We start from the raw sequence: 15,764 nt of genomic DNA, 5'->3' as shown, positions 1-15,764 counted from the left end.
CACACACACAGACACACACAGAAACACACACACACACTCTCTCTCTCTCTCTCTCACACACACACACACACACACACACACACACACACACACACTCTCTCTCTCTCTCTCACACACACACACACACACACACATTCTCTCTCTCTCTCTCACACACACACACACACACACACACACACACACACACACACACACACACACAGAGACACTATAAACAGACTTTTAAGTTTATTTTGAAAAAAATAATAAACCAAACTTGTACTTTCAAACAAACATGGTCTTCACAATCAATCAGCAAAAGGATAGAAAATAATATAATATAACACAATGAATGTAATATAACATAATAAAGATGATATAATATGTATATTTTTACAGAACCAAACAGAATCGGTCCTCTCAGGGTTCTTGAACAGTGAAGTTCTAACAGAACCAACAGAACATCACAGAGGAACCCAACAGTTTAACATGAGCCACAGCTGGAAGGAGAAACTCTCTTCCACAGGAAGAACCCTCCAACAGAACCAGAACCAGAACCTCCCTCCTATAAGCACGTGATTATCAACAGATGGGGAACATTCAACTGTTTATTCTTCTTATAAATTGTTACGTTTCATTTAGCTGACGCTTTTATCCAAAGTGACTTCCAACACACCGATGGTACGACATCGGGAGCAGTTTAGGCTTCAGTGTCTTGCTCAAGGACACTTAGACATGTGGACAGGAGGAACCACCAACCTTCTGATTAGTGTGCAACCCACTCAACTGACTGAGCCACAGCCTCCATTGTTCAAGTACCCTCTTCATCCCATTGAACTCATCAACAACCTTCTGACTCTGATCAGCTGACTGGATGATGGACTCTCTCAGCTTCTTGTCCTGTTCAGGGGTCGGTAACACAATGAAAATGGCCACAATGAGCACCAACACCTGATTGATGTTCTGTAACACTGATACAGCAACATCCAAAGCTCCTCGACTCTTCTTCCTCAGTTCAGACACTCGTCTGAGGATCTCCTTCATCTCCTCCACATCTTTCAGAGTGTTTTCAGCTCCATCAACAGATTCCTCAAACTGTTTACACGTCGTCTGAATTCCTTCCAGTTTCTCCTTCAGTGGTTCAACAAGCTTCATGAAGTCTTTCCCCCTTTCTTCTACCTTCTTCATACTTCCATTCTCTTTCAGTTTTTTGGAAATATTTGCAACAACAACACCAACACCTCCACCAACAGCAGCACCAGCAACAAGTAAACTTGTACCTCCAGTGAGCGGAGCTGCTAAGACTCCAACTATTCCTGCTATTCCTCCAACTATTCCTGCTATTCCTGCAACTACTCCAATACCACCTCCTACTTTTCTTACTATGTCTGTGTCTCTCTGCATTGTTTTTACTTCTTCAGAAATCCTCTGAAAATCTGCAACAATCCGTCTCATCTCTGGTTCACTGATGTCAAACAGTTCAGTGAATGAATCGACGTCTGTATTAACTTTGTCATGTAATTTAGAAAACATCAGTGGCAGTCCGATGCTTTTTCTTCTTCTTCTTATTATTATTGGTCCTGAGGCCATCTTGTGGAGTTTCCGTCCAGTCCAGACGTGTCGATGTGTTTTCCTCTGCGGAGCGATGAGCAGACTGATCCACTGTTCGGGGTGAAAGTTTCTCCGTCTGTTGTCCAACACGGACGGAGACCAGAGACACTCTGAGGACAGAAACAGACTCATCAGTGGACCTGTGAGGGGACAGGTGAGTCCTGACCGGCCGACGGAGCCTCGACACAAAAAGAAACTTTAAAAGACTTTGTGTTTCAGGAGAGATGCTGTTTGAATGGGAGTCTATGGAGACGACCCCTAGTGGCCTCAGTGGTACTGCAGTTCAAGGATTTTTTTTTTTTTTTTAATATATTTTTTTTATTTCACTCTATTAATCCCCGAGGGGAAATGTCTTCACTACAGCAGGGGGGCTCTCAGGGGGGAGCTGCTGCAGCAGGCTGCCACTAGCACGGCGCCAGGTAACCTGACCTGAGGTGCATGTTTTTGGATGATGGGAGGAAGCTTGAGAACCCGGAGAGAACCCACGCAAGCACAGGGAGAACATGCAAACTCCCCACAGAAAGGCCCAGGACCGGATTCGAACCCGGAACCTTTTTGCTGTGAGGCGACAGTGCTAACCACTGCACCACCGTGCTGTCCCCAATTACAATGTTTTCTTTGGTTCTGTTGACTTCTAATTAGAGCCCGAGTACCGAGAATCGGTGTGAAGCCCTGTTGTTTTTCGTAAAAATGTTCTTAGTCGTTCGTCGCCGTTGGACATTAGTCGTTCTTTTTCTGACATAAAGTGATTTGCCTTTTTGGAGGCTTTATCATATTCAAAAACTCATGAAAGTGGAAACACATTTGTCTCCTGGCGAAAAATTTCGTATTCTAGTTGAGTCGCGAGTGGTCGCGGCCAAATGGCTCGAGAGCGCCCCCTAAAGAGATGCCCCGGCGGCCACATTTACCTAAATTCACGAAATCTGGTGGACACGTGTATCACACGTAGACGCACAAAAAGTTACATTGCACCGTTACGTCAACTCGACAGGAAGTCCACCATTTTGAATTTAGTCGGCATTTTGGCCGATTCTGACACGTTGTACTTTGTCAAATTAAAACTGCAAGCAGTGATGTACAGGCCCTCGCACTCTGGCGCGCCGCCTCCCCGAAGCCGTCTCCCCGACGTGCAGCTCGCGAGGGACCGCGTATACCCGCTTAAAGTTGCTATTTTTGTCTCGTTTCCTGTCTCCAGCAGGGGGCGCTGGCGAGCCGTGTGGCCACGCCCACTCGCAAAACACATCAGATGTATCGTCTCACTACGTCAGATGTATGTGACACGTTTCGTGAGGTTTCAAGCATCCTTTGACCTTAAACATCAACTTCCTGTGTCACGGCGAGACATCAAACTTTGCCACATCGTCACGGCGACGCCCATTGACAAAGTCGAACGAATGTCTCAATATATCATCAACTACATGTTTAGGTTATTGTGACCCGACTTTAGGTTCATGGGATCAACCAGCTCGACGTAGAATGTGAAAGTATGAAAAGTGTCATTTCCAGTGGCCAACAGGGGGCGCTATGACTATGAGCGAATATTACCCCACAGGGGTCTTCAGGGTGGGGCTGTTATCATACCTGTGATGTTTGGAGAAGGTCGTAGATTCATGGCGAGATGCTCAAAATGGCCGCCTCTCACAGGCACACACATCAATGAAAACAAATTATTTATTTAACTTTTTTGTGCGTCTAGGTGTGATACACGTGTCCACTGGAATTCGTGAATTTAGGTAAATGTGGCCGCCGGGGCATCTCTGTAGGGGGCGCTCTCGAGCCGTTGGCCACGCCCACTCGTGACTCCACGAGAATACGAAAAGTTTCACCGGGAGACAAATGTGTTTCTACTTTCATGAGTTTTAGAAGATGATAAAACCTCCAAAAAGGAAAATCACTTTACGTAACAAGAAAAACATTCTTACGAAAAACAACAGGGCTTTCGCACCGATGCTCGGGCCCGAACTCCTCCGAGGGATTTTGTCCGACCGACTTGAATTTAGTTTCTCTGGATAGAAAACATGTTTGGGATTAAAAGTTGTATAAATAATTAGTTTTCGTCGATGTGTGTGCCCGTGAGAGGCGGCCATTTTGAGGTCTCGCCATGAAACTAGGAGTTGCTTTAAATCTTACGTACATGGACCGACCTTCTCCAAACATCACAGGTATGATAACAGCCCCGCCCTGAAGACCCCTGTGTGGTAATATTCGCTCATAGTCATAGCGCCCCCTGGTGGACACTGGAAATGACACTTTTCATACTTTCACATTCTACGTCGAGCTGGTTGATCCCATGAACCTAAAATCGGGTCACAATAACCTAAACATGTAGTCGATGATATATTGAGACATTCGTTCCACTTTGTCAATGGGCGTCGCCGTGACGATGCGGCAAAGTTTGATGTCTCGCCGTGAGACAGGAAGTTGATGTTTAAGGTCAAAGGATGCTTGAAACCTCACGAAACGTGTCACATACGTCCGGCGTAGTGAGACGATACATCTGATGTGTTTTGCAAGTGGGCGTGGCCAAACGGCTCGCTCGCCATGACACAGGAAGTTGATGTTTAAGTAATGAAGTAAAACATTTTGTGAATTAAAAATAGATCGAAGGGAACGTGTTTAAAGGAATGCGTCTTATCTTATCTGATGAATCGGACGAGTTACCACAGACTCCGTCTACGACTGAAAAACACAAACTACTGCTGAAAACCGGAGTATCCAAACATTTATAAAAAAAAATTAAAAAACACTCAGAGAGAAACAAATACTTGGAGATGAAAGTAAAAACATCAGAAGTGTCAGTCGGAATATTTAAAATAAAACTCACGGTGTTGCCGGGCGGCCGGAGATGCTGCAGGTGGTGGTGATGATGATGATGATGAGGAGGAGGAGGAGGAGGTGCTGCTGCGACACACACTGATCACACACTGACAAGATGCTGTTAAAAGGGAAATGTGTGTGAAACGAGCCTTCCTCTTTCACCTCCTCTTTCACCTCCTTCTCTCAGCTCCCCTCAAAGACACCAGCTGAACTTCATCTCTGTGACTCGTTCACATTCATGAGGTAAAACAGGAAGCGGGCCTGTCGAGAAGGAACTTGGTCTGACAGGCCAGTCACACCCCTGTTGTTTTTCAAGGAATTATTTTTCTCTTTCCTTATTATCCTTACATAAAGTGATTTGCCTTTTTGGAGGCTTTATCATATTCAAAAACTCATGAAAGTGGATAAACATATGTCCCCTGGCGAAAAAAGAAACTTTAAAAGACTTTGTGTTTCAGGAGAGATGCTGTTTGAATGGGAGTCTATGGAGACGACCCCTAGTGGCCTCAGTGGTACTGCAGTTCAAGGATTACAATGTTTTCTTTGGTTCTGTTGATTTCTAATTAAATATTGTTGTTCTTAAAAAGTGGAAATGTTGATAAAAAGCCGGGACCGGAGAAACAAATTAGCATTTCATTTCCCAGCATGCCTTTCTGCCTTCGTAACATTTGAGAATAAAGCAGACGTTGGAGGATCCTTCACTGAAGTGAAAGTAAAACAAGTTTGGTACTTTTTCTTTATACTTTAATAACATTTTACTGGATCATAACAGTGAAGCCTCGCTGAGTCAAATCTTTATCATCTTTATCATCTTTGTCATCTTATATTAAGAAGAAATAAAGTGTTCATATAAATGTGGTGGAGTACAAAATACAAGTTTCCCCTCCGACATGTAAAAGAGTAGAAAATAAATGATTTACCTTCGACTTGTGGAGCAGAAGGAAAGCAGCAAGTGGAGCAACTCAACTTTTAGTGGCTGATAATTGTTTGACTTCACTCAGTAAATGTGCTGCGTAGTTAACGGAGCTGGTGGGGGCTGGTTTGGGGGGATGGAGGTGGAGGGGGGGGGGTTGTTGGGAGGTTATATTACAATTACAAACTACTCATTGGGTATCGAATATATTTATTTTTTTTAGATATCGATAAATACAAAACGTGGGTGGCTGCATCACTTCCAAATGTTTTAATTTTTCCTAAGTTTGTCTTATTTGTGTTAAAAGTTGTTGTCCCGTGTCACATGACCGAAGGACCCACGCGTCTCGCGAGGATAGAGTGAGCGAGAGTGAGCACCGGAGAGAACGGCAGAGGAAACGGAGTGTGGTGTGATGCTGTGAGAGTCCAGCAGGTGTCGCTGTCCTCCAGCTGATCTCACCTTCACTGGCCAACGGGAAGCCGTCAACACCTGGACACCTGAAACACAGCAGACAGATCAGAGGTGACACACCTGGACACACAATCACCTGTCAATCAGACAGAGGGGGGCGGAGCCAGGACAGTTTTACAATCAATTAATCAGATGTATGTTTTTATCATTAAATTAACAGGTATGATGATCTGAGGATCTCTGTTGCTATGACGACATAAAAAAACAGGCAAGAAAATCACACAAACAACTTCTGTTGACATTTCATGTGTTCATTACAGTTTCCCCGTTGTGTTGTTGTTGTATTGTTGTTGTGTTGTTGTTGTGTTGTTGTTGTGTTGTTGTTGTGTTGTTGTTGTGTTGTTGTGTTGTTGTTGTGTTGTTGTATTGTTGTATTGTTGTTGTCACAGCAGCGACTCTGTGATGGTCGCGGAGGAAGAGGATGGCGGCGACCTTATGGTCCCTCTCGTTACCATGACATTCAGGGGGACATGTGACCCGCCGACGTCCTGCAGACGGGACGCGACCTGCTGCAGAGGAAGATGTCTGCAGAGACTCCGCCTCCTGATTACCTGCTGGCGCCGAATTTATGACGGCGTCCTATTATTGACAAACATGTCTTGTTTCGTTGTGTCGGAAACGAATTTATTGGTGAAACCGGCGCGGATTTAAAACCGACGTTCTTTCAATAGAGTTTGGCGTGAGGTTGTGAACGGCGAGTCGTCGACAGAATATGTCGGAATACCGAGTTTACGGTTTTAAATTGACCAACTTTGACCGTAAATCTGCCACCAAGCTGCAGGTGTGCGGTTCTCATGCCGGCGCGTGCTCACCTGAGAGGACACCGACACGGAAGACATGGAGAGCGGCGTCTGCGTGCTCCGTCCCGCGGCTTCAGGTCTCCGGATCCCGGCTGCTCGTCGGTCCTCGGTCCTCCGGTGTGTGAGAGGCAGGAGCAGCAGAAGAAAGAGGGCTGGGTGAGGGCTGTAGCCCGGGGCCCTTCAGACCCCCGGGGGCCCGGATTAGGTTACAGTAACGCGGGCGGTTTGCTCTCCTCTGTCAGAGGGAGGACGCGGATCCAGTCGGAGGGATGAAGGCTGATGAGGCGCAGTTTGCCCTCCTCCCGCAGACAAAGCGCAGTTTGCGGTGTGAATGTGCGGCCCTGCGCAGCCGCCCCCCTCCCCGACATTTCTTATATTTTACAACATCAAACATCCCTCCGGGGCTCCGGGGCCCGGTGACGTCTCCCGTCATGCATTATGCCCTCAGCAGCCCGCGGCCAAATGCGCCATTTCAATTACTGCGCACTGCGAGATGGAGATGTGCGCCGGGAGGCTGCGCACACACAGCCGCTCTCTGCTCCGCATCTCTCGGCTGAAGACGGAACACAGACCGGTTCCTCACAGCGAGACTCAGCCGAGCTGTGAGGAACCGGAACCGGAACCGGAGAGACGGAGAGACAGTCACCTCCAGCCAACACACACACACACACACACACACACAGAGAGACACACACACACACTGCTGCTCCTTCCGGTGGGTGGAGCAACATGTTAACCAGCTCTGCATCAAATGTCCCACAATCACCTGTCAATCAGACAGAGGGGGGCGGAGCCAGGACAGTTTTACAATCAATTAATCAGATTTATGGATTATCAGGTTAAAATAACAGGTGTGATGATCTGAGGATCTCTGTCGCTATGACGACATAAAAAACAATAGATAACCAACAAAACAGGCAAGAAAATCACACTGAAACAACTTCTGTTGACATTTCATGTGTTTATTTAGTTTCATGTGTTCATCTATAGTTTCATGTGTTCATTTAGTTTCATGTGTTCATTTGTAGTTTCATGTGTTCATTTATAGTTTCATGTGTTCATCTATAGTTTCCCCCCCGACACTTATATATATCTATATTTTACAATATGTACATTCTGTCTCAAACATTATTTTATGTGAAATTCACATTCTCAAGCTTCAAATGAAACCACATGTGAATAAGGTGACGAGGTCATCATTTCCATCCCGTCAGTGTCAGCGCTCGGGGTCGGCTCACCTTCTCAGACATCACTCTGTGTTGGTCCATGATCACCTTCATACCGTAGAAATCTCATCTATTACAACACCAACTCCAGTGAACTCTAGATCAGGACCTTGACTGGTTTCTTTCCTCAACAGCCTGTGATGATGAACTTCCTGTAAGGTCTCTGAGTTCCCTCCTCATCCTCTTGAACTCATCAACAACCTTCTCACACTGATCAGCTGACTGGATGATGGACTCTCTCAGCTTCTGGTCCTGTTCAGGGCTCAGATACAAGTTGAAAACACCCATAACGAGCATCATCGCCTCATTTATCACCCCCATCCCCGCTACAGCTAAAACCAAAGCTCCTCGACTCTTCTTCCTCAGTTCAGACACTCGTCTGAGGATCTTCTTCATCTCCTCCACATCTTTCAGAGTGTTTTCAGCTCCATCAACAGATTCCTCCAACTGTTTACACGTCGTCTGAATTCCTTCCAGTTTCTTCTTCAGTGGTTCAACAAGCTTCATGAAGTCTTTCCCCCATTCTTCTACCTTATTCATACTTCCATCCTCTAGCAGGTTTTTGTAAATGTTTGCACCAACAACAACAACACCACCTCCAACACCACCTCCAACAACACCATTAACACTTCCACCAACACCAGCAGCAACAAGTGAACTCAAACCTCCAGTGAGTGGAGCTGTGAAGACTCCAACTATTGCTGCTATTCCTCCAAGTATTTCTGCTATTCCTCCAAGTATTCCTGCTATTCCTCCAACTATTTCTGCTATTCCTCCAAGTATTTCTGCTATTCCTCCAAGTATTCCTGCTATTCCTCCAAGTATTTCTGTTATTCCTGCAATTATTTTTGCTATTCCTCCAAGTATTTCTGCTATTCCTCCAAGTATTTCTACTATTCCTCCAACTATTCCTGCTATTCGTCCAACTGGTACAATATCAACTCCTGCTGTTCTTGCTATGTCTATGTTTCTCTGCATTTTTTGTACTTTTGCAGAAATCCTCTGAAAATCTGCAACAATCCGTCTCATCTCTGGTTCACTGCTGTCAAACAGTTTAGTGAATGAATCGAAGTCTGTTTTAAGTTTGTTACGTAATTCAGAAAACTCCGGTGGCGTATCGATGCTTCTTCTTATTATTGGTTCTGAGGCCATCTTGTGGAGTTTCCGTCCAGTCCGGACGTGTCGATGTGTTTTCCTCTGCGGAGCGATGAGCAGACTGATCCACTGTTCGGGGTGAAAGTTTCTCCGTCTGTTGTCCAACACGGACGGAGACCAGAGACACTCTGAGGACAGAAACAGACTCATCAGTGGACCTGTGAGGGGACAGGTGAGTCCTGACCGGCCGACGGAGCCTCGACACAAAAAGAAACTTTAAAAGACTTTGTGTTTCAGGAGAGATGCTGTTTGAATGGGAGTCTATGGAGACGACCCCTAGTGGCCTCAGTGGTACTGCAGTTCAAGGATGACAATGTTTTCTTTGGTTCTGTTGACTTCTAATTAGAGCCCGAGTACCGAGAATCGGTGTGAAGCCCTGTTGTTTTTCGTAAAAATGTTCTTAGTCGTTCGTCGCCGTTGGACATTAGTCGTTCTTTTTCTGACATAAAGTGATTTGCCTTTTTGGAGGCTTTATCATATTCAAAAACTCATGAAAGTGGAAACACATATGTCTCTTGGCGAAAAATTTCGTATTCGAGTGGAATCGCGAGTGGGCGTGGCCAAATGGCTCGAGAGCGCCCCCTAAAGAGATGCCCCGGCGGGCACATTTACCTAAATTCACGAAATCTGGTGGACACGTGTATCACACGTAGACGCACAAAAAGTTACATTGCACTGTTACGTCAACTCGACAGGAAGTCCACCATTTTGAATTTAGTCGACATTTTGGGCGATTCTGACACGTTGTACTTTGTCAAATTAAAACTGCAAGCAGTGATGTACAGGCCCTCGCACTCCGGCGCGCCGCCTCCCCGAAGCCATCTCCCCGACGTGCAGCTCGCGAGGGACCGTGTATACCCGCTTAAAGTTGCTATTTTTGTCTCGTTTCCTGTCTCCAGCAGGGGGCGCTGGCGAGCCGTGTGGCCACGCCCACTCGCAAAACACATCAGATGTATCGTCTCACTACGTCAGATGTATGTGACACGTTTCGTGAGGTTTCAAGCATCCTTTGACCTTAAACATCAACTTCCTGTGTCACGGCGAGACATCAAACTTTGCCACATCGTCACGGCGACGCCCATTGACAAAGTCGAACGAATGTCTCAATATATCATCAACTACATGTTTAGGTTATTGTGACCCGACTTTAGGTTCATGGGATCAACCAGCTCGACGTAGAATGTGAAAGTATGAAAAGTGTCATTTCCAGTGGCCAACAGGGGGCGCTATGACTATGAGCGAATATTACCCCACAGGGGTCTTCAGGGCGGGGCTGTTATCATACCTGTGATGTTTGGAGAAGGTCGGTCCATGTACATAAGAGTTAAAGCAACTCGTAGTTTCATGGCGAGATGCTCAAAATGGCCGCCTCTCACAGGCACACACATCAATGAAAACAAATTATTTATTTAACTTTTTTGTGCGTCTCGGTGTGATACACGTGTCCACTGGAATTCGTGAATTTAGGTAAATGTGGCCGCCGGGGCATCTCTGTAGGGGGCGCTCTCGAGCCGTTGGCCACGCCCACTCGTGACTCCACGAGAATACGAAAAGTTTCACCGGGAGACAAATGTGTTTCTACTTTCATGAGTTTTAGAAGATGATAAAACCTCCAAAAAGGAAAATCACTTTACGTAACAAGAAAAACATTCTTACGAAAAACAACAGGGCTTTCGCACCGATGCTCGGGCCCGAACTCCTCCGAGGGATTTTGTCCGACCGACTTGAATTTAGTTTCTCTGGATAGAAAACATGTTTGGGATTAAAAGTTGTATAAATAATTCGTTTTCGTCGATGTGTGTGCCCGTGAGAGGCGGCCATTTTGAGGACTCGCCATGAAACTAGGAGTTGCTTTAAATCTTACGTACATGGACCGACCTTCTCCAAACATCACAGGTATGATAACAGCCCCGCCCTGAAGACCCCTGTGTGGTAATATTCGCTCATAGTCATAGCGCCCCCTGGTGGACACTGGAAATGACACTTTTCATACTTTCACATTCGACGTCGAGCTGGTTGATCCCATGAACCTAAAATCGGGTCACAATAACCTAAACATGTAGTCGATGATATATTGAGACATTCGTTCCACTTTGTCAATGGGCGTCGCCGTGACGATGCGGCAAAGTTTGATGTCTCGCCGTGAGACAGGAAGTTGATGTTTAAGGTCAAAGGATGCTTGAAACCTCACGAAACGTGTCACATACGTCCGGCGTAGTGAGACGATACATCTGATGTGTTTTGCAAGTGGGCGTGGCCACACGGCTCGCTCGCCATGACACAGGAAGTTGATGTTTAAGTAATGAAGTAAAACATTTTGTGAATTAAAAATAGATCGAAGGGAACGTGTTTAAAGGAATGCGTCTTATCTTATCTGATGAATCGGACGAGTTACCACAGACTCCGTCTACGACTGAAAAACACAAAGTACTGCTGAAAACCGGAGTATCCAAACATTTATTAAAAAAAATTAAAAAACACTCAGAGAGAAACAAATACTTGGAGATGAAAGTAAAAACATCAGAAGTGTCAGTCGGAATATTTAAAATAAAACTCACGGTGTTGCCGGGCGGCTGGAGATGCTGCAGGTGGTGGTGGTGATGATGATGATGATGAGGAGGAGGAGGAGGAGGTGCTGCTGCGACACACACTGATCACACACTGACAAGATGCTGTTAAAAGGGAAATGTGTGTGTGAAACGAGCCTTCCTCTTTCACCTCCTCTTTCACCTCCTTCTCTCAGCTCCCCTCAAAGACACCATCTGAACTTCATCTCTGTGACTCGTTCACATTCATGAGGTAAAACAGGAAGCGGGCCTGTCGAGAAGGAACTTGGTCTGACAGGCCAGTCACACCCCTGTTGTTTTTCAAGGAATTATTTTTCTCTTTCCTTATTATCCTTACATAAAGTGATTTGCCTTTTTGGAGGCTTTATCATATTCAAAAACTCATGAAAGTGGATAAACATATGTCCCCTGGCGAAAAAAGAAACTTTAAAAGACTTTGTGTTTCAGGAGAGATGCTGTTTGAATGGGAGTCTATGGAGACGACCCCTAGTGGCCTCAGTGGTACTGCAGTTCAAGGATTACAATGTTTTCTTTGGTTCTGTTGATTTCTAATTAAATATTGTTGTTCTTAAAAAGTGGAAATGTTGATAAAAAGCCGGGACCGGAGAAACAAATTAGCATTTCATTTCCCAGCATGCCTTTCTGCCTTCGTAACATTTGAGAATAAAGCAGACGTTGGAGGATCCTTCACTGAAGTGAAAGTAAAACAAGTTTGGTACTTTTTCTTTATACTTTAATAACATTTTACTGGATCATAACAGTGAAGCCTCGCTGAGTCAAATCTTTATCATCTTTATCATCTTTGTCATCTTATATTAAGAAGAAATAAAGTGTTCATATAAATGTGGTGGAGTACAAAATACAAGTTTCCCCTCCGACATGTAAAAGAGTAGAAAATAAATGATTTACCTTCGACTTGTGGAGCAGAAGGAAAGCAGCAAGTGGAGCAACTCAACTTTTAGTGGCTGATAATTGTTTGACTTCACTCAGTAAATGTGCTGCGTAGTTAACGGAGCTGGTGGGGGCTGGTTTGGGGGGATGGAGGTGGAGGGGGGGGGTTGTTGGGAGGTTATATTACAATTACAAACTACTCATTGGGTATCGAATATATTTATTTTTTTTAGATATCGATAAATACAAAACGTGGGTGGCTGCATCACTTCCAAATGTTTTAATTTTTCCTAAGTTTGTCTTATTTGTGTTAAAAGTTGTTGTCCCGTGTCACATGACCGAAGGACCCACGCGTCTCGCGAGGATAGAGTGAGCGAGAGTGAGCACCGGAGAGAACGGCAGAGGAAACGGAGTGTGGTGTGATGCTGTGAGAGTCCAGCAGGTGTCGCTGTCCTCCAGCTGATCTCACCTTCACTGGCCAACGGGAAGCCGTCAACACCTGGACACCTGAAACACAGCAGACAGATCAGAGGTGACACACCTGGACACACAATCACCTGTCAATCAGACAGAGGGGGGCGGAGCCAGGACAGTTTTACAATCAATTAATCAGATGTATGTTTTTATCATTAAATTAACAGGTATGATGATCTGAGGATCTCTGTTGCTATGACGACATAAAAAAACAGGCAAGAAAATCACACAAACAACTTCTGTTGACATTTCATGTGTTCATTACAGTTTCCCCGTTGTGTTGTTGTTGTATTGTTGTTGTGTTGTTGTTGTATTGTTGTTGTTGTGTTGTTGTTGTATTGTTGTTGTGTTGTTGTTGTGTTGTTGTTGTATTGTTGTTGTGTTGTTGTTGTGTTGTTGTTGTGTTGTTGTATCGTTGTTGTGTTGTTGTTGTGTTGTTGTATTGTTGTTGTGTTGTTGTTGTATTGTTGTTGTGTTGTATTGTTGTTGTGTTGTTGTTGTTGTTGTATTGTTGTATTGTTGTTGTGTTGTTGTTGTGTTGTTGTGTTGTTGTTGTGTTGTTGTGTTGTTGTATTGTTGTTGTGTTGTTGTTGTATTGTTGTTGTGTTGTATTGTTGTTGTTGTTGTATTGTTGTTGTGTTGTTGTTGTGTTGTTGTATTGTTGTTGTATTGTTGTTGTGTTGTTGTATTGTTGTTGTGTTGTTGTTGTATTGTTGTTGTGTTGTTGTTGTGTTGTTGTTGTATTGTTGTTGTGTTGTTGTTGTATTGTTGTTGTGTTGTTGTATTGTTGTTGTGTTGTTGTTGTATTGTTGTTGTGTTGTTGTTGTGTTGTTGTGTTGTTGTATTGTTGTTGTCACAGCAGCGACTCTGTGATGGTCGCAGAGGAAGAGGATGGCGGCGACCTTACGGTCCCTCTCGTTACCATGACATTCAGGGGGACATGTGACCCGCCGACGTCCTGCAGACGGGACGCGACCTGCTGCAGAGGAAGATGTCTGCAGACACTCCGCCTCCTGATTACCTGCTGGCCCCGAATTTATGACGGCGTCCTATTATTGACAAACATGTCTTGTTTCGTTGTGTCGGAAACGAATTTATTGGTGAAACCGGCGCGGATTTAAAACCGACGTTCTTTCAATAGAGTTTGGCGTGAGGTTGTGAACGGCGAGTCGTCGACAGAATATGTCGGAATACCGAGTTTACGGTTTTAAATTGACCAACTTTGACCGTAAATCTGCCACCAAGCTGCAGGTGTGCGGTTCTCATGCCGGCGCGTGCTCACCTGAGAGGACACCGACACGGAAGACATGGAGAGCGGCGTCTGCGTGCTCCGTCCCGCGGCTTCAGGTCTCCGGATCCCGGCTGCTCGTCGGTCCTCGGTCCTCCGGTGTGTGAGAGGCAGGAGCAGCAGAAGAAAGAGGGCTGGGTGAGGGCTGTAGCCCGGGGCCCTTCAGACCCCCGGGGGCCCGGATTAGGTTACAGTAACGCGGGCGGTTTGCTCTCCTCTGTCAGAGGGAGGACGCGGATCCAGTCGGAGGGATGAAGGCTGATGAGGCGCAGTTTGCCCTCCTCCCGCAGACAAAGCGCAGTTTGCGGTGTGAATGTGCGGCCCTGCGCAGCCGCCCCCCTCCCCGACATTTCTTATATTTTACAACATCAAACATCCCTCCGGGGCTCCGGGGCCCGGTGACGTCTCCCGTCATGCATTATGCCCTCAGCAGCCCGCGGCCAAATGCGCCATTTCAATTACTGCGCACTGCGAGATGGAGATGTGCGCCGGGAGGCTGCGCACACACAGCCGCTCTCTGCTCCGCATCTCTCGGCTGAAGACGGAACACAGACCGGTTCCTCACAGCGAGACTCAGCCGAGCTGTGAGGAACCGGAACCGGAACCGGAGAGACGGAGAGACAGTCACCTCCAGCCAACACACACACACACACACACACAGAGAGCGAGAGAGACACACACACACACACACAGAGAGAGAGAGAGACACACACACACACACACACACACACACACACACACACACACACACAGAGACACACACACACACATTCTCTCTCTCTCTCACACACACACACACACACACACACACACACACACAGAGACACTATAAACAGACTTTTAAGTTTATTTTGAAAAAAATAATAAACCAAACTTGTACTTTCAAACAAACATGGTCTTCACAATCAATCAGCAAAAGGATAGAAAATAATATAATATAACACAATGAATGTAATATAACATAATAAAGATGATATAATATGTATATTTTTACAGAACCAAACAGAATCGGTCCTCTCAGGGTTCTTGAACAGTGAAGTTCTAACAGAACCAACAGAACATCACAGAGGAACCCAACAGTTTAACATGAGCCACAGCTGGAAGGAGAAACTCTCTTCCACAGGAAGAACCCTCCAACAGAACCAGAACCAGAACCTCCCTCCTATAAGCACGTGATTATCAACAGATGGGGAACATTCAACTGTTTATTCTTCTTATAAATTGTTACGTTTCATTTAGCTGACGCTTTTATCCAAAGTGACTTCCAACACACCGATGGTACGACATCGGGAGCAGTTTAGGCTTCAGTGTCTTGCTCAAGGACACTTAGACATGTGGACAGGAGGAACCACCAACCTTCTGATTAGTGTGCAACCCACTCAACTGACTGAGCCACAGCCTCCATTGTTCATGTTCCCTCTTCATCCCATTGAACTCATCAACAACCTTCTGACTCTGATCAGCTGACTGTAAAAAGAAACCTGAAGAATCTACTCCATAAAAGTGAGGTAACAGTTTGACTCAGTTTGTTTGGGTAGATTTCACTTTCTTTTGTGTAATGAATACCAACAT

The 15,764-nt window shown here is 45.5% G+C and overlaps 2 protein-coding genes across 2 annotated transcripts; both read right to left on the bottom strand.

Annotated features, from left to right (window-relative positions):
• Positions 1 to 213: 213 nt before the first annotated feature.
• On the bottom strand, positions 214 to 6,797 carry LOC138212454 (uncharacterized). Its single transcript, XM_069172832.1, has 4 exons — positions 6,604 to 6,797; positions 5,780 to 5,817; positions 4,415 to 4,525; positions 214 to 1,700 (listed from the first exon to the last, which is right to left on the bottom strand). Exon 4 carries the CDS (start codon positions 1,567 to 1,569, stop codon positions 709 to 711), a length of 861 nt encoding a protein of 286 aa, XP_069028933.1. The 5' UTR covers positions 1,570 to 1,700; positions 4,415 to 4,525; positions 5,780 to 5,817; positions 6,604 to 6,797; the 3' UTR covers positions 214 to 708.
• A 735-nt stretch (positions 6,798 to 7,532) lies between these two features.
• Positions 7,533 to 14,380, bottom strand: LOC138212452 (uncharacterized). Its single transcript, XM_069172830.1, has 4 exons — positions 14,187 to 14,380; positions 12,900 to 12,937; positions 11,531 to 11,644; positions 7,533 to 9,100 (listed from the first exon to the last, which is right to left on the bottom strand). Exon 4 carries the CDS (start codon positions 8,967 to 8,969, stop codon positions 7,920 to 7,922), a length of 1,050 nt encoding a protein of 349 aa, XP_069028931.1. The 5' UTR covers positions 8,970 to 9,100; positions 11,531 to 11,644; positions 12,900 to 12,937; positions 14,187 to 14,380; the 3' UTR covers positions 7,533 to 7,919.
• Positions 14,381 to 15,764: the final 1,384 nt, after the last annotated feature.

This window comes from Embiotoca jacksoni, unplaced genomic scaffold, assembly GCF_022577435.1.
Source record: "Embiotoca jacksoni isolate LCO1_2020_lvr unplaced genomic scaffold, fEmbJac1.0.p SCAF_55, whole genome shotgun sequence".
In the NCBI taxonomy this organism is placed as follows: domain Eukaryota; kingdom Metazoa; phylum Chordata; class Actinopteri; family Embiotocidae; genus Embiotoca; species Embiotoca jacksoni.
Note: the sequence above shows the minus strand (reverse complement) of the source record. Positions and strands in the feature narration are given on the sequence as shown.